An 18,729-nucleotide genomic window follows, 5' to 3' on the forward strand; every position below is an offset into this window, starting at 1 on the left:
GCCGAAGGGCTGAGCGGAACCCCCCAGTCCGGGCAGGTGCTTCTCGCCCCCCAAAAGGGCTGACGGGCCCCATTCCTAAGCAAACTTCCAAAACGCGGCTTCGTAAGGCCAGGGCCAGATTTCCTCCCAGCCTAACGCGCTCCATCTAGTCTGTCTACAGGAGTCTCGCCCTCTGATGAGCCTGCGAAAAGCTAGACCTTCGGGGAAGACCCCCAGCCCAGCGCCCCCCACCTCCGCACAGGTAGCTGCCCCTCGGCGGCGGCGCCGCGGACCCGCCCCTAGCACGGGAGCATGCGCAGAAAGCAAAAGGCGCTGCGAGGCACGGACGCGGGCCGAGCGACGTCACTCAGGCCAGGCCGGCCCCTCCCTTCACAAGATGGCGCTGCACCTGATGAGGAAAGCGCGTGGGTGCAGGAGCTTCATCCGGGCAATTCATAAAGGAGCAGCAGCTGTTCCCGCTCCCCAGGTAATCGAAGGCGGCCCTCTCCCGCCGGCCTCCCATCCCGTCTGGTCCTTCTCATTTTTCTTTCTTCCCTCCATCGGTTGCTGTCTTCCCGCCTTCTCCGTGAGCGTGCAGAGCCATTTCCGTACTAGGGTCGTCCAGACTGAGACTACCCACTTACTCGGAACGTAGCGACGTGCGGCGATACGTGGTGACGTCACGCGCCTTAAGGGTGGGGTGCGCCGCGAGGGCGCTGTGCCGCTGCTGTTGCTTGGCAACGCGAGAAGCCACCCCTTAGGGGACACCAGAGTCCCGAGACCTGGTCCTTGGGGTGCGGTCCGCCCGCTCCTTTCTTTGCCCTCGTTTCCCTGACTGCGAGCCCAGGGGCCAGCCGACGGGGCAGAGGAGACGTCCTGTTCGGAACTGGACAGTTTAGGCTGGACCTCTTTCCTCAGGCAACGTAGGACTTGAGGAAGTGTCTGTGCGTCTCCGCCCCAGGCCGTGGTTCGGAGAGGTCCGAAGAGGTCCGGAGAGGCCCGGAGAGGCCCGGAGAGGCCCGGAGAGGCCCGGAGAGGCCCGGAGAGGCTCGGATCCTGGGCCGGGCCGCGCTGCTGCTTTTAGCCTCGTCGTGCACGCCTTCATCCCCCCAGTATTCAGAGGTTACCCGCGTAGCAGAAAAGGGGGAAAGGAATTCTTTTCACTCGTGGAGGCGGTTCCTAAGCGTCTTCGGGTGCCGGCTTCGCGGCGGGCGCTTCGGCCTCAATTAGCCCGCGAAACCTGCGGTCTTTAGAAAGCCGCTCGAGTGTCTGTGGTCGGCAGGTGACCTGCGTGTTTGCACGCCCGCCGCCCGCTGCGGGGTGTGGGGGGTGGCTGCGGCGCTGGGGAGAGCCCGAGGCTGGACACCAGGAAGCCGGAGGTCCGGCACTTGGTCTGCCACCTCCCCGTTTTGTGATGCGACAAGTCTCTGAATCTCTCTGGGTTTTTTCTTGAGCAGGATGAGCGGGGGTGGGGGGAGGGGGACTGATCGACGCTGTGCCTTCAAGCCTTGGAAAATCTATCGCTCTTGATTATAAGCCCGAAGTAAAGCAATGACATTAACTATGAAAACCGAGATTGACGGTCCACTTATTTTTCTAATCAATCCTCAAATTACTTAACTTTCGGAGCTGCAGTTTTCTCATTGAAGCGGGCTTTACGTGATTCTCGTAAGGAGAAAGGATAGATAATACACACGAAAGTTCTTTATCAATGAAACACCATTTTAAATGTTATTTTTAAATTTCAGGCAGCAATATCAGGTAAGAATCTATTCAAAATTAGGTAAATCCACCAAATTGAGGTGGATTTACCTCTCCTTGAGTTTGAGGTTTTGATTCAGCAGAACCACCCAAATATTGCTGGTTGATTACTGTATTGAACATTGAAACCAATGCTGCCAAAATAACCACGCCTTGGAATCAAACTTCCCCTCATTCCATACCGAAGAGTTGAGGGTTTTGAGACTAGAGGATCAAAGAGAAAAGAAAAACAAACTGGAGCTCATTAGTGTTTATACAAGGAAGTTTAAGGCACTAAATCACCATAAATGCTGAATGAAAGATGTCCTAAACCTCTACCGTTGTTTTCGTGACATGCATAAGTAGAATGATTTTTAAAGTTAACCAACTATTAATCTGAATTGTTTCAAGATGTAGAATTTCCAGAACAGATTAGTGTTTCCACACCTTTAATTTAGCTTTAAGTAGAATAGGAATTAAATGAGTTCATGAAAGGGGTGTTTTTTAAAGTGTAAATCTACATATAATTTTTAACCATCTTTAGAAATGATGTTTTGGAAGACTAATGCAGTTTTTTGAAAAACTAATTAAGAAAAGATACCAAATTGTACTCATAGTATGATTACAATGGGTTTGTATATAAATATTTGTATAAATATATGTACAGATAAAAAGACTGGAGTGAAACAGCCATTGTTAACTTTTTTGTTTTCCTTGGCTCTCTGTAAATAATGGATTTAAAAGCAATATAAGTTTTCTTCTCTAAGCTGTCCTTATTTTGCACATGTTCTGATTTGAAGGAGATCATACTACTTTTGTACCCAGAAAAAAAACTTTTTAAAGCATAAATCACTGTAAAATGTGTAGTTATTAATATCACTTGTGATATTTTCGGTCTCTGAGATAGTCCAATGGTGCTATTATTAAAATGGCCTTAGAAAAGAATCACTAAAAATTTATGATCACTGTTCCTGTATGTATCTTCTTTTCCTCTTGAAAAGCTTCCTTTGAAGTCAAGGGGATTCTGTGAACAGATGGAGAAATATGTGAAGGAAGACTTGGATTCTTGAACCAGATGTATTAGACATTTTTATGACATCTCATAACCTTGTGGAAAACAAAAAATTATTTTGTGCGAGTGCAGTATAAAAGAAAGAAATGAATATTTTTCATATGAATGATTGTGTTAAAAACCAAGAAAGAGCTAAATTGCTTATTGTTAATTTTGACTGTGTAGTTACTCACTGAGGTGAGAAGCAAGAGTGGAAAGACTTAGCGCTGTTTGTCACTGGTAAAGTATTGTGATTCCTAGGTTATTTTAGTGGTGTTGTTTTGAACAAAACCATGGATAATAATCTAGACATTGTGAGTCTTTAGTTATCTCAAAGGGAGGCTTTGGCCTCTGAAAGGTAGATGAAACTCAAGTTCAAAATGAAAAATAGAGAGAAACCTGGAAAAGTTGTGCGTCAACCTATACCCATTATGGGAGAGCTGCAGTTTATTGGAAAATGGTTTATTTTGCCAGGTGTTGCCTGTCAGAAATCAGTTGAAGTCTGACAAGATGAGAGTAGTCAGAGAATCAGAGGAATGCATATCTGACATGTTATGTTTAAATGCTGATGGCGTTAGGTAAATTTAAGCCTGTCATCATTGGCAAAACACAGATTCTTACCTCTTTAAGCACTGACTTATGATTGTATTGTGCAAAGAGTGACATATTGATGGTTAATTGACTTTTACAAGATTATTTGTAATAATTCAGTCAAAGTATAAATTGTCCACATTTTATTGCAAATAAACAACGCTTTATTCTTAGCTATTCTGGGTTTGGCCAGTAATAACGTACAGTTCCTGATGTTAATGAATCAAGTACTGCCGTTAAATGAAGGAATGATGCTTGTGAAAAATAGGCACTGTATTAAATTATTAAACTCTTTATTCTGTATTGAGTCCTCACAAGTCTTTTTTTTTTTTAACTCTTTTTTTAAGCTTTATTTTAAAATAACGGTAGATTTACAGAAAAGTTGCAAACATAGTACAGAGAATTCCTGTACTCTTTTCACCAAACTTCCTCTTGCATTATTATACAGTTATCAAAATCAAGAAATTAACATTGGTACCAGACTTTTAACTACTGACCTCATTCAGATTTCGTATGTTTGACCTCTAATCTTCTTTTCGGTTTAGGGTCAGATCCAGAATCCTACACTGCATTTAGCTGTCTCCTTAGTCTCCTCCAATCTGTGACCCTTCCTAGTTTTTCAGTGACCCTGGCACTTTTGAGGAGCACTGGTTTGTTGTTTTGTAGAGTGTCTCTCGATTTGTGTTTGTCTGGTGTTTTCTCGTGATTAAACTGGGGTTATGGATTTTTGGCAAGAAGGTAGGTTTTTTGTAACACAATTTTAAGGCGGGTGTTAACATCTTACTTTAGAGAGAAGGAAATAGGCTTTGGTTGAGTACCGTGCCTAACACCCACCACTTAATAGTGGGATTAGGAGAATGAAATTTACTATTGGCATCTTGTTCCGTATTTTGCAATTAGTATGCGTTTTTGTAGGTTTCTGTGTTCTTAATGACCTTAAATTGGGGTAGAGCTCCCATTCGTGTTTCCCTTAGTGTGTCTCAGACGTGTGTTGTGCATCCAACATGTAACATGAGCTAATCAACATGTAAAACGAACTACTATAGTTACCTGAGAATTTTGCTGGTTGGTAACTGTCAGTTTGATCAGGCAACTTTATCCCTTTGTCCTTTTCTTAAATGGTAAATAAGGGGATTGGGTGCATCAGCTCTAAAACTTAATGCTACCGAATGCAATATACCAGAAATGGACTGGCTAGTACAAAGGGGATTTATTAGTGTATACATTTACAGTGCTAAGGCCAGGAAAGTGTTCAAATTAAGGCATCAACAAGAGTGTGCCTTCACTCTAGAGAGGCTGATCACTTCTGGGGTTTTTCTGTCCCATGGGAAGTCACACAGTGATGTCTGCCGGCCTCTGGGCTCAGACGGCTCTCTCTCTAAGTGTCTCTGGGCCTTCACTTAGCTTCTCTGGGGCAAACTCTGGATTTCATCTCTCAGCGTAGGAGCTCTCAGTGTCCGGGTCTCGTTTCATTTCTCTGCTCTCCATGTCAGTTTTCTCCGAGCATCTCCAAGCGTCTGTGTCTGGACATCTGCTGTCTGTGTCGGATCTGAGCTCTTTCTCTGTCCATGAGCTCCTTTAAGGACTTGAGTAAACTAATTTAGGACCCGCCTTCAGTATGCAGGGTCACAACTCTATGAAAATAATCTGATCAAAAGATAACACCCCAAATTGGGTGTGTCACATCTCCATGGGAACAATCCAATCAAAATGTCCCACCTAAACAATAGGTCTGCCCCACAAGATTAGATTAGGATTCGAAAGAGCATGACTTTTCTGGGGATACATAGCAGTTTCAAACCAGCACAACGCCTTTTAAGCTCAATTAGTCTGTAAGTCCATTTAAAAAAATCTTTAAGTTGGTTGCTCTTGTGAACTAACTTCGCTTATTAGAAACCATCTCTAAAGATAACTTTGACCAGCTAATGAAAACTACTGATGGTAACTGCCAAAAGTGTAGAGCTGGAACAGTAGATAAAGGCAGAGGCTAGTTTCCTAGCAACTGTTATTGCAACCACAGCCAGGAATTGCTGCAGGCAGGAAAGCTGCTGATCCTCAAATCTTTTCTTAATATACCTCTTAGGGTATTTCTGGCTGGATGACTGTCTATTGGGACTTTTTTTTTAATTTTTATTTTTCAGTTGTTTCTTATGCCTCTCAAGAAGGAACTAATATTTATCAAGTACCTGTTATTTGCTTAGGCCTTATGCTATATGCTGTACATACATTATCTTATTTACTTCTCATAGCAACCATGTAAATATTGTTATACCAATTTTCTATAAAAAAAAAAAAAAAAGGAAACTAAAGCCCAGAGAGATTAGCAACTTTCCCAAGTCACAGGATTAGTAAATGTCAGTGCCAGGATTCAAACCCAGTTTTGCCTAAGTCTTGACTCCAAAGCCTGTGCTTTCTCTACCAGACCTATGGTAGTCTCTTACCAAATAAAATATTATGTGAATCCCTATTAGAGAAAACTGATAAAAGCAGAGCTCCTCTGATTTGAGCGGTAGAGATCTCAAGTCCTGCTGGCTTGGCTTCCCTCTTCCCTCTTTCCCGTCTCCCATCCCTGCATACAAACCTTGAGGCCCCTCAGATTGTGCACACAATCTTAAGATGTAGTTTGAAAAACATTGCAGCTTCCTTAAATGTCCAGATGAGTTTACTGACTCAGGACTATATAGGATTTGCCTTGTTAATAAGTAGTTTGGGAGTATTTACTTTGAAATATGTGCATTTTATAATTAAAATGCAATGTTTGTTCTTTTCATCTTAAGCTGCACTGGTACATAAGATAATGAACCATTCTTTCCTCCCTCCCTTCTCCCTCCCTTTTGTATATAAACTGATGTTACAGTTAACCTGACCTCTGGCATCTGCCCAAAGAACTTATTCTAGTTCTGCTCATGAGGCTGTTCTACCACCACCAACAGGGGTTCAGGTGTTTCTCTAAGTCTTTGCCCCACAACAACTGAGTTATTTTAATCCTCTAATCATTCATAAAATTCACATGCAATTATTTTTTCCTCTTCTAACTTGCTTCTTTTGACCTGCTGCCTCATTTACAATTGAACCTACTTCTGATTGGTAATGAACAACCTTTTTGACTGCCCCTCAGTCTCCCGAAAAGCAAAATTAAGGCACCCTGATTTCTAATCAGTGAAGATTCTCACAACTTCCATTTCTCTATCCCTTGACCTTTACACCAGGGCACCAACCAGCCTGCAAGGAGATCAGTTTCTCCTTCACTGTCCTGTCCTGGTGTTCACACTGTGACTCATTACCATGCCTGGAAAGTCAGCTGTGGATGGAGTCCCTAATGACCTTGGGTTACCTTCCTTATCCCAGTTTCTAGGGATGACAGTTACAGTATTTCATCAAGATTTTTTAAAGCATAAAATAGTCACATTTTTTCAACATTTTCAAGTTGAATTTATTCTTTTCATTAATAATAATATTCTATTGTAATACAGTATTTTGTAGTCTCCAAAATGTTTCAGATACTCTCATTTAATCATCAGTACAACCTGCAAAAAGTTTCATTATTTAGCTATCTAAAATTTTTACTCACTGAGTAAGTCTTTATCTTGCCTTCCCATTTTTGCCAGTTCTGTGGTGATAATAAATCTAAATGGGTAAACTGGTGTTCATTGAAGTTTTAGTTCAGTGGCTATTACTTTTCTTATTTGTGCTAATATTGGTTTAATGGTTAGTTCAATTTTGGGCCCTGGTCTGGTAAGACTGTGATAATTTCAGTTGCTATTAAACATGATGATAATGGAGGATGGTGATGATAGCAGGCATTTATTGCATGCTTAGCATTGCAACGCATTTATTGCATGGGTTTCAGCACTCAACATGCATAGCACATTTAACATTCACAATCCAATGAGATAACCTCATATTTTTGGATGCAGATACTGAGAGGTCAACTGCCTCACCCAGTTCACATGGCTAGCAAATGTCAGAGCCAAGATGTAAACCCAGGTACCCTGATTCTGAATCCTTTGGACTAACTACAAAAAAATACTGATGAATTCTAAAACAGATTACACATGTTAATTTGCTAATAACTGCGTTACAACTTTTAAATCTGTTCCATTGAAGCCATTTAGATATCTTGTTATGGTGACATGCAGAGTAGAAATGATGAATCATCCTTTGTAGTTGATGTTCTAACAGTTTTGTTCGGCTTGACAAATTGTGAGAAAGGAGCAAAGCTGTCTTGTAAATTTATCTCCATGTCTCTGTTTGACTACTGCCATTAGGATTATAGGATTACCCTGTGTAAAATAAGTGCTTTTAACACATGAGTTGCAAGGTGCTTCTAGAAAGTTCTGTTTTTACATAGTCCATACCTAAAAGTTCAACCTGTGTAGAGCCCTGTAGGCAGAGTGAGTGCCAAAGGTGATGGATGATAGGGGACCAGTATCTAGAGTCTAGTTGGGGTTTACAGCTAGGGTACTTTCTTCAAGAAGTAGCAGAGATGCAATCTGAGAAGGTGAAAGAGATGAAATTTAATATGGACCATTTCTGTGAGGGATACATAAGAACTTTATTCTAAAGGATTCCCATTCCAAGGAATTCTTAAAGGGGTCTATAATTCACTAATAGAATATGAAAGTGCGTTTTTACCAATTAGTACATTAATTAGGTTGCTGATTAGGCTATAAAATTGGCAGCATTGAATATAGCTTATTTTATACACCAAAAAAAAACACTCCTCAAGAATGTTTTCTTGTATTCCCTATTAGCAGAGACTTTGCATAGACCATTCTATTTTATAATCATTCAGCCCTACTCCTTACTAACTGTAACTTTGGGCTCCTCTGGGAGCAGGAGAATGTAATGGTGAAGGGAAATGGAGCTGTTTACCCAAATCCCTGATTTGGATTCCTATCCTCTCCTGGGGAGAGTGGTCTGAGCAGCCAGATCATAAATTTGCTGGAAGAAGGAAGAGGTCTCCTGGGCTGGGGGTTAGTGTGCAATGTGAAGGGGGAGTCCTGAGAGAGATGTTAAGGACCAGACTATGTGGAGCCCTTACCAGTCCTGGGGAGAGAGCCAGGCTGACCCTGTGAATACTAGTTTTCTGACCGTCTTGCTTGTAAAGAAAAGTCCCTCTCTGCAGGCAACTTTGGCTTCTCCAAAAGCTGGCAACTTTCCAGCCACCTCCATGCTGCCAAGCTATCAAATGTCCAGACCCAATCACTTAGGGAAGCAAATTTGTAGTGGATAAACATTCATGCAAACGTTATTCTTGTCATGTTAGACTTGACTGGCTCTTCACTGAGAGAAAGTGTAGTTCAGCAGAAGGTGCATGACTGTTTGGGTCAGTCAATCCTGGTTCCACCAAACACTAACCATGATGCCAGCAGGTTGCTCAACCTCACTAAATCTCAGTTTTCTCATCAGTAAAGTGTTACTAATTCTCACATTATGGGAATTGTATATGGATTTAAGATCCTGCCATATATACAAAGTCCCTTTTCACTCCACAGCACCTAGTATGTCCTCAGTGCTTGTTGATGATTGTTTTTTCAATGATATATAATTCTACTTAGCAAACTTTTCCCCCTCTACCATGATCAATCTAAATAGGATACACCACACCATCCTTTCAGCAACAAAAAAAATTCATCTGGCTAGATTCATCTCCCAAAAGCAGATCTCTAATTATGTTCATAGTTTGCTCAGAAAGAAATCCAGACTTCTTAAAGTCAAACATTCAAGACCTTCCACAGTCTGCCTCCAAAATACTTCTCTAGGCCATTACTACCTTACATGAATCCTGGAGTTCATAAAATTTTTAAATTTGCCCAAAGCTACACCTTTTACCTGTTCGTTAATTTCATTATATATTTTCTTAAGAACACATTTCTTCGCAAATCTGTCTATATTCTGCCATTCTTTAAAAACAGCAAAATATCAAACAACAACAAAATATATACATAGTGTGCTGGCTTGAATTTGTGGTCCCCAGAAAAACCATGTCCTTTAATCCTCATTCAGTATTGCTGGGTGGGAGCTTTTTGATTATCCATAGAGATGTGACCCACCCGATAGTGAATGGTAACTTTTGGTTAAATGATTTCCATGGAGGCATGTCTTTACCCATTCAAGGTGGGGTTGCTTACTGGAGTCCTTTAAGAGGGAACCATTTTGGAAAGAGCCACAGGGTCCACCATCCAGAGACCTTTGGAGGTGAAAATGCCCCTGGGGGAGCTTCATGAAACAAGAAGCCTGGAGAGAAAGCTAGCAGATGTCGCTATGTTCACCATGTGCCTTTCCGGTTGAGGGAAACTCTGAGATTCATCAGCCTTTAATTTCTTGTTGGTGCATATTTGGACATTTTTATAGACTTGCTTTAATTGGGATATTTTCATGACCTTAGAACGGTAAACTTGCAACTTAATAAATTTCCCTTTTTAAAAGTTACTCCATTTCTGTTATATTGCATTCCGGCAGCTAGGAAACGACACATAGTATGGTGACTTCCAGCTATGTAGCCCAGAAACATATGAATTTAAACTTAATACATTCCTATGGGTGGGAGCCAATTGTAAATAGGACCTTTTGATGAGATTGCTTCACTTATGGTGTGGCAAGATGGGTCTTGATCCTGTTTCTGGAGTCCTTTATAAGCAGAGTGAAATTCAGACATAGGGAGAAAAGCTGCAGGGAGCACTAGAAACTGGAAGTCAATGGAGTCAAGAAGCCAGGAGAGGCCGCCATATGCACTGCCATGTGATCAAAGATCACTCGCAACCAGCTCCAGAATGCTACAGTCTTTTGAGAGAAAGCATCTCCTTGATGATGCCTTGAATTTGGACTTCTCCTAGCCTCAGAACCTTCAGCACATGGTATTTGCTTTAGCAGTTAGGAAATTAAAGTTTCTTGAAAAGTTTGTTCTGAAGCTGGAAATGATCACTTCCGTTTTGAAATTCTATGGGATTGTGCACCTTTCTTATAGAAATGAACACATCCTTCCTTATATTCTGTCTCTATTTATATACATTTGTATTAAGGACAGATGGCATAGCATGCTCTTTCTTACTTAGTAAAGAATTATTTTCTTACATAATTACTTATGGTGAACATACCAGCAGGAAACAGTTTAGCATACCTTGTTCCACAGGTGCAGCCATAGGTTGCCATCTCTCTTAGCAGGCAGTTTCTGGAGGGTACTGCCAGCTGTGAAAGATAAGGACAGGCAGGCTTAATATTGAACCTTGGCTTTGATAATTATATTGTGAGAAAACAAGTTAATTATTACTTTTCTGCAGAAGGAGTCCATACATACTTATTGAGTGAATAAATGTAATGAAAAATGAAATCAATGAGATAATACATGAGTGAGTACCTACAAATTTCCATCTAACAGATTATTGAATATAAACTACACATTTTTGTGTGCATTTTTATGTATTTAATTATGGAACATGTTCAGCATTTGCTGCAGTTAAGTGATCTAAAAATGCCCTAAGTCTCCAGATGTTTATAAATGATTGAAAGAAAATGTTTTTATTTTGATGATTTTTCAAGTAGGCCATAAATTTCCAGCTTGTTACTATAACTGACTTTGATTGCCAGTCTAGTCCTAATTTTAGATTTCACAGGTACAGCTAATTCCACCAGAGTTTGCTACCTCTGGGTGTAATACTAGAGTTTCTTACCTCTGTATAGAAAAATATTGAGACATATTGAGGATGTAGGTGAGGAGATTTTTTTTTTTTTTTAAGCATGATTTTGCCTTAAGAGACTGCTGGGCTCATCAGTGTGGTGGCCTAAGATATCCCCTGAAAAAACCTCCCCAGGGACTCAGCAAATAAAAGAGAGAATCTAACTTGCTTAGAATTTTGGAGGATGGTAGAAACTGGAGAAAGACTCCATAAACTAATTGAAGAAAAAGGAAAATATAGGTAGAAAACTTCCATCCTGGACCCACCAGTTTATGGGACCAAGGAGAGACACTCTCTCTCCTTGGTCCTGTGCAGCAGGGGAGTTGCTGAGATGTAGTGGCTCAGATCCCTATATCTTCCTCTCATCTTCCTCCAGGAATAGCAGTGATAGAACCCCATACGTATCCAGACAAGGCACCCAAGCCCACAGAGATCCAGGGTAGAACACAAGCTGCTGAGGAAGGCTGCATTAAAAAAGGCTTCCAGAGTGGGGAGAAGAAGAGAAGCTGAAAAGTGCTACACTCACTCAATCCAGCTTCTGTTGGCTGGACCACTTAAACACAAAATGGAATTTTCTGGAGTGACCTACTTTTCTGGATTTATCCCATCTGGCCTTTGGGGTTGGATACTGTAATGGAGAAGAAACCAGAGTCAGAAAAGCCTCACAGAAACAAAAGAGAGGGTGGTGGTTTGAACTGAACTGCTATAAGACAGAAATGTCCCAGAACTGTAAAGGGTAAGAAAAATGGGGTACTGAATGATGGAGAGAATTTAAATAAATCATAGGAGCTGGGGAGAAATTCTGCACAAAAACAAATGGAACAGATGAAGAGTCCTATAGAAGAAACAGGAAATTTTCTCCAGGAGGTGAAACAATTACACAAAAATTGCACTTCAAAAGATTTTACCACATATCCAAGGCAAGAATTGAATGAGGAAGAGCTGAGAAAATCTAATCAGTTACACACAGCTTATTCTGAAGGTCCAGAATAAGGTGGACCATGCATCAAAGAAGAGCACAAAACCAATCAACAATCAAGTCCTATACAAGAGGGAGAAACTGGCCTCCAGTTAATTCATCAAGTTAAGCAGATATCTACACAGCATCAAAAAATTGCAAGTCATACTAAGAAGCAGGAAGAAATGGCTCAGACAAAGGAACAAATTAAACATCACAGGAGACATAGAATTATACTAAACCACAAAGTTCAAACAAATCTCCTATGTCATTTCAAGGAAATGAAGGAATATTGAGAAGACAATGTGTGAGCATAAAGAAGAATCTGTAAGTATAGAAAGAACCACAACAGAAATTGTGGGGATGAAACACACAATAGAAGAAACTAAAAATATACCAGAGGCATACAATCACAGATTTGAACAGGCAGATAAAAGAATCAGTGAGCTGGAAGACAGGACAGTTGAATGAAAAGAACAGAGAAAAGAGAAAAACTGAGCAGTGTCTCAGGGATTTCAGTGGCAGCATGAAGTGCACAAACGTACGCATCATGGGTAACCCAGGATGAAAACAGAAAGAAAAGGGGACAAAGAGTTTTTGAGAAAACTGGCCAAAAACTTCCCAATTCTTATGAAAGACGTAAATAAACATTTTTATATGGAATTTTTATACAAGAAGCATAATGTATTCCTAACAGTAAATCTCAATAGACTTATTCTGGGACACGTTCTAACCAGAATGTCAAATGCCAAAGGTAAAGGGAGAATTCTGAAAGCAGCAAGAGAAAGGTGATTCATCACACACAGGGGACCCTCAATAAGACAAAGTGCTGTCAGAAACCATGAAGAAAAGCAGGCAGTAGTATGGTGTATTTTAAAATACTAAAAGAGAAAAACTGGCAGCCCCAAATTTGTTATCTAGCATAACTGTCTTTCAAACATGAGGAAAAGTTGAAAATAATCACAATTAAACAAAAACTGAGAGAGTTCATTAACAAGAGACTGCCTACAAGAACTGCTAAAGGGAGTTCTGCAGGTTGAGAGGAAAAGCAGGAGAGAATGTTTGGAGTAGTGTGAAGAAACGAAGATTGTCAGTAAGGTTAACAAAGAGGGTAAATGCAAAACCCAACAGTAGTCTATCCTTCATATACTGCACTACTCTTTAATCCTTGTAAGAGCCAGTCTACCACTGAACAAGACAAAGTCATATTTCCTGACATGACGTGTGTGCTAGTTTGAATCTGTGGTGGACCCCAGAAAAGCCATGTCCTTTAATCCTCATTCAGTATTGCTGGGTGGGAACATTTTGATTGTTCCATAGAGAAGTGACCCACCCATTTGTGGGTGGTAACTTTCAATTAGATGATTTCCATGGAGATGTGTCTCCACCCATTGAGGTGGAGTTGCTTACTAGAATCCTTTAAAAGAGGAAACATTTTTGAGAGAGAGTCCCTTTTGTAGAGCCATGAGAAAGCAAGCAGATGCTGCCATGTTTGCCGTGTGCCCTTCCAGATGAGAGAGAAATGTTGAACGTCATCGGCCTTCTTGAACCAAGGTATCTTTCCCTGGGTGCCTTAAATTGGACATTTCTTTAGACTTGTTTTAATTGGGACATTTCTCAGCCTTAGAACTATAAACTAGCAACTTATTAAATTCCCCTTTTTGAAGCCATTAAATTTCTGGTATATTGCATTCTGGCAGCTAGCGAACTAGAACAGCATGCAAAATATAAAGTGGTAGAGTGGGACAAAAACAGTGTACAGAAGGAAACAGAGGGATATGGTAATAGAGAACATCTATGCTGTTGAAGCTATGTTGGTATCTTTTCAAATTAATAGGTTATCGATATAGATTGTATAATATAAACCCAAGGGTAACCATAAAGGAAGTATTTAAGAATATATACTGAAGCAGAAATGAGAAAGAGATTTAAAAAAATCAATCATGCAGAAAAGGAGACTGCAATAAAGAAAAAGAGAGACAAAAGGGCTATGATAAAAAAAAAAAGGGACAAGATAGCTAAAGTAACTTCTGCCTTTACAGTAATAATACTGAACGCTAATGGATTAAGCTCCACAATTTAAAGACATTGATTGTTAGAATGTATAAAAATGCACATTCCAACTATATGTTGTTTACAGGAGACTTACTTTAGACCCAGGGACACAGGGATATTGAAAGTAATAGGGTTGGAAAAAGATATTCCATGCAAATAGTAACCAAAACAGAGCTGGATAGCTATGCTAATATTGAACAAAGTAGACTTTAAGTCAGAATCCTTTATAAGAGTCAAAGAAGCCCACTATGTGTTAATGAATGGGGGATCCATCTAAAGAAATAACAATCATGAATATTTGTGTACCTAACCATGGTGCCCAAAATACATAAGGCAAATGCTGGCAAAACTGAAGGGAGAGATAGATTTCTCTATAATAATGGCTGGAGACTTAATATACCACCCTCACTGATAGAACATCTAGACAGACAATCAGTAAGGAAAGAGAACTTGAATATATAATAAATGAACTAGACTTTCAGACATACGCAGAACATAGGAAACAGCAGGGTATATGTTCTCCTCAACTGCACATGGATCTTCCTCCAGGATAGATCACATTTTGAGTGAGAAAAAAAGTCTAAATAAATTTTTAAAGATTGAAATTATACAAAGCATCTTCTCTGGCCATAGGGAATGAAGGTAGAAATCAATAACAGGTGGAGAACTGGAAAATCCATAAATATAAAGAAGTTAAGAAACACGCTCTGAAACCATCAGTGGGTCAAAGAAGAAATTGCAAAGGTAATCAGCAAATAGCTTGAGAAGGATGACAACGAGAACACAACACTTAAAAACTTATGGGATGCTGGGAAGGCAGTGATGAGAGGGATATTTATAGCCCTAAATGCTGACATTAAAAAAGAAGAGCTAAAATCATGGACCCAACTGCATATCTGGAGGCACAAGAAAAAGAAGAGCAAACTAATCCCAAGCAAGCAAAAGTAAAGAAATAACAAAGATCAGAGCAGAAATAAATGAAATTGAGAATAAAAAACAATAGAAAGAATTGACAAAACCAAAAGTTGGTTCTTTGAAAGATCATTCAAATCGACAAACTCTTGGCTAGACTGGCAAAGAAAAAGAAGACACAAATAAAATCTGAAGTGAGAATAATATATTACTACTGCCTCCACAGAAATAAAAAGTATCCTAAGAGGATACTCTGAGCAATTGTATGCCAGGATGTTAGAAAACCTAAATGAAGTAGACACAATAAAAACCACAATGAGACATCATTTTGTACTCAAACAAGCAGAAGAGTGCACGTGTTGGAGTGGATGCTGAGATGGAGGAGCACTCGTTCACTGCTGATGGGAATGGAAAGTGGTGCAGCCGCCATGGCAGGCAGCGTGGCGGTTCCTCAGGAAGCTGAGTGTGTAGAAGGACCAGATGAACCTGCAGTCCCGCTACTAGGGATAGATACACCCAGAGAAACAGAAAGCGGAGACTCAAAACGGGTGTTTTCACAGCGATGCTCGTAGTGGCCTTCTCCACCATTGTCAGAAGAAGGAAGCCACCCAAGTGTCCATCAGCCGATGAATGGATCAACAAAATTCATATAATAGAATATTATTCAGCCACGTAAAGGAATGAAGTCCTGATGTATACAACAGTATGGGTGAAACTTGAGGACATTATGCTGAGTGAAATAAGCCAGACACAAAAAGACTGATATTTTATGCTCTCATTGATATGAACTAGTTATAATAAGCAAACTCTTAGAGTTAGAATCTAGAATAGAGATTGCCAGGAGATAGATTGGGGTTAGAGTATGGGGAGTTGACGCTTAATTTGTACAGAATTTCTATTTAGGTTGATTGTAAAGGTTTGGAAATGGACGGTGTTGATGGTAGCACATTATTCTGAGTGCAGTTAACAGCACTAAATAATATAGGTGAATGTGGCTAAAAGGGTAAACTTTAGGTTGCATATGTTACTAGAATAAAAATTAAACAATAAAACAAAGGACTGTGTAATACAGTGAACCCTGTTATAGACAATGGACTATAGTTTATAGTACAAGTATAAGCATGTTCTTTCATGAGTCAACAAATGTACAACACTAAGACAAGGTATTAATAATAGGATGGTATAAGGAAAAAATACATGAATGTAAACAATGGATGATAGTTAAAATACTATTTTAATAATTTTTTATCAACTGTAACAGATAACTACTATTGAAAAAAATTAGTACAGTTACAAAAAAGTGCTGTCATCAATTGTGACAAATGTTACGCATCAATGCAAGTTGTTGATGTGGGATGGTGTATGGGAAACTTGTATTTTATGCATGATTGATCTGTAAACCCACAACTCCTGTAATAAAAAGGTTTTTTAAAGGACTGTTGGGTCCAGTGAGTGTGTTATGTTATCCGACTGATGGTATGTTTTGTGCTTTTATAGTTTAGAATCTACTTTCTTTGATTTATGAAGGAAACTAAAAGCTTATTTATTATATCAGTATTGCCTGTTTGCTTACATGCTTACTTGATCCCCATAAAGCAGCCTTTCAAACTATGTCTTGTGCCTTCGCTCTATAGATTTTTTATGCTCTGCATGGATGTAGTGAACAGCTTAAGTCTCACCACACTGTCCATAATGTAGATAGGAAGGCCATTTGTAAGCTTCCAATCCAATGCAATTTCGTTTTTCTAAGCACCATAAGAAGAGTAAGTGATATGATCCCAGCAGGATTTATGACCAACGTATTATCTAGAACTTATATCTTCTTTTAAAGTGACTAGTGGCATTTTAGTATTTAGCATTTAATCAGGAAAGTTTTAGTTCTCTACTTGCTTACCAATTTATCATTTCTATGTTGACTAAAACCTTAAATCAACCTAGCAAAATCACAGAACAGTTATAGAATATATCTGTTAGAATGGGTTGATTGCAGTGTCTTTCTGATAGGTCTGTTACTACAGTGGCCAGATATCTTGTAAAATCTACTACCAGTTGTACCCATAAATCTGTAAAATATCTTGGAAATTCCAGTGTTTCAGCGTCCACGTGACATCTCCCACACTGCTTTTTACATTGTAACATGGAATAGAAAGCCTTTACCATACCATGTGTCCTTAGTTTTTATTGGAAATATATTAACATATCTATGACTAAAATAGAATAGCAGTTTGTCCTCCAGTCTCATTTTTCTGTCTAAGTAGACGACTTTTTGGCCAAGTTTCCAGTATACCCGTCTTCTTGAAAGTCAAATGACCGCCTTCAAGCCAGCCATGTGGAGAACGGGGTCAGCCAGCTTCCATCTGCACCACATGTTCGAGGAGATGGGAGAGGGAAGAAAAGGCAAACCAAAGCCATGGCCACTGAGGGGATTACTGTCAGCTGAATGGTACTAAAATAGGTGTTTTTGTTTGATGGAGAGATCATCAAGAAAAAAATGTAAAGTGGATAAAAATAACTTTTTAAAAACCAGAATCTAGGCTTAAACCCTGGGGGAGAGACCAGAGTTGAAGAATCCAAAAAGGAGGCACAATTGGGAGAAGAGCCACTGGAATATGGTTCTTAGAATTCCAAGGGAGTAGAGGATTTCAAGAAGGAGAAATGAAAAGCAAGATAATTGTGTGGTAAAATAAAGACTAAAAACCATCCATTAGAGTTCACAGTTGGTTTAATCACTAATGATAGTAGCAACAACAGCTTCAGAAGAGATCCTGGTATGGAAGGCTGTTTACTGTGAGATGAAAGGTGCTCTTTGGAGAAGCATGAATGAGAAGAAAGTGTCAGGGAGGGTGCAGGGAACTTTGAAGAATGGCCTGTGCCAAGAGAAATTTTTGGAAGTGGTTCTTTTAAGATGGAAGAGATTTGAGCACATAAAAATGGAGCCAATAAAAATGGAGAGGCTCAAAATGGATGTGGGATGGGAAATTGAGGAAATCCAAAATCTGAAAGATATAATTTTCTCAGTGGAGTTAAGTGCTGAAGAGATGGTGTAGATTTGTGATTCACTGTATGGGCTCTGACATCTTGCAATCTGTGTTAAAATCCAAGTTCTTCCATTGATAATTGGGTATCCTCAGGCAAGTTACCAGACCTCTCTGTAATTTTTCATCTGTGAGATAAAGAATAGGATAGAGTCAAAAGCTTGAACCCTGTAATCAGATTGTCAGTGTTTCAATCCCAACTCTACCACTTACTAACTGTATGATGTTGGGAATTTACTTAACCTTTCTGAGGCTTCATCTGAAAAATATGGACAATAATAGTATCTATTCAACATTTGCAAGTGGCTAGAACAGTGTCTGGTACTCTGTGACCAGTATATAAGTTAAGGAAAAGGGTTTGGTAAGCAGCAATGAGAATATGATTGAGATTAAAATCCATATATTGGTTTTTATGAGGTGGTAGAGTCTTCATTGTTTTAAGACTTTTATTTTTTTGCCACAAGTCCTGAGGCACAAGGCACATAGTAAAGAATGAATTCACAAGCGTTGATCCACCATTGGAATTTTGCTTGGTTGTTGAGACATATGCAAAGGACATTAAGGTTGCTCATGAGAGAATAGTTGGAGTGGTTTCAGGGCCAGGCAAGTAGGGAAAAAGAGAATCAAAGAGGGACTACTGCACTAGGAGGACATGGGAAAAACAGAGGCTTGGAATTCCAAATGAGCTTGGAGAGCAGGTATATCAGGAATGAAAGCATGAGAGTTGAA

General features: G+C 39.7%; 1 protein-coding gene across 1 annotated transcript in view; it reads left to right on the forward strand.

Annotated features, from left to right (window-relative positions):
• The first annotated feature begins 336 nt into the window (after positions 1 to 336).
• Positions 337 to 18,729, forward strand: part of WARS2 (tryptophanyl tRNA synthetase 2, mitochondrial) — a 161,455-nt gene continuing 143,062 nt past the window's right edge. The window contains exon 1 of the mRNA XM_077119738.1: positions 337 to 466. Within this exon, the coding sequence (XP_076975853.1) occupies positions 377 to 466 (90 nt within the window). The 5' untranslated portion in view covers positions 337 to 376. The remainder of the gene's footprint in view (positions 467 to 18,729) is intronic.

The sequence above is a fragment of the Tamandua tetradactyla genome, chromosome 11 (assembly GCF_023851605.1).
Source record: "Tamandua tetradactyla isolate mTamTet1 chromosome 11, mTamTet1.pri, whole genome shotgun sequence".
Taxonomy (NCBI): domain Eukaryota; kingdom Metazoa; phylum Chordata; class Mammalia; order Pilosa; family Myrmecophagidae; genus Tamandua; species Tamandua tetradactyla.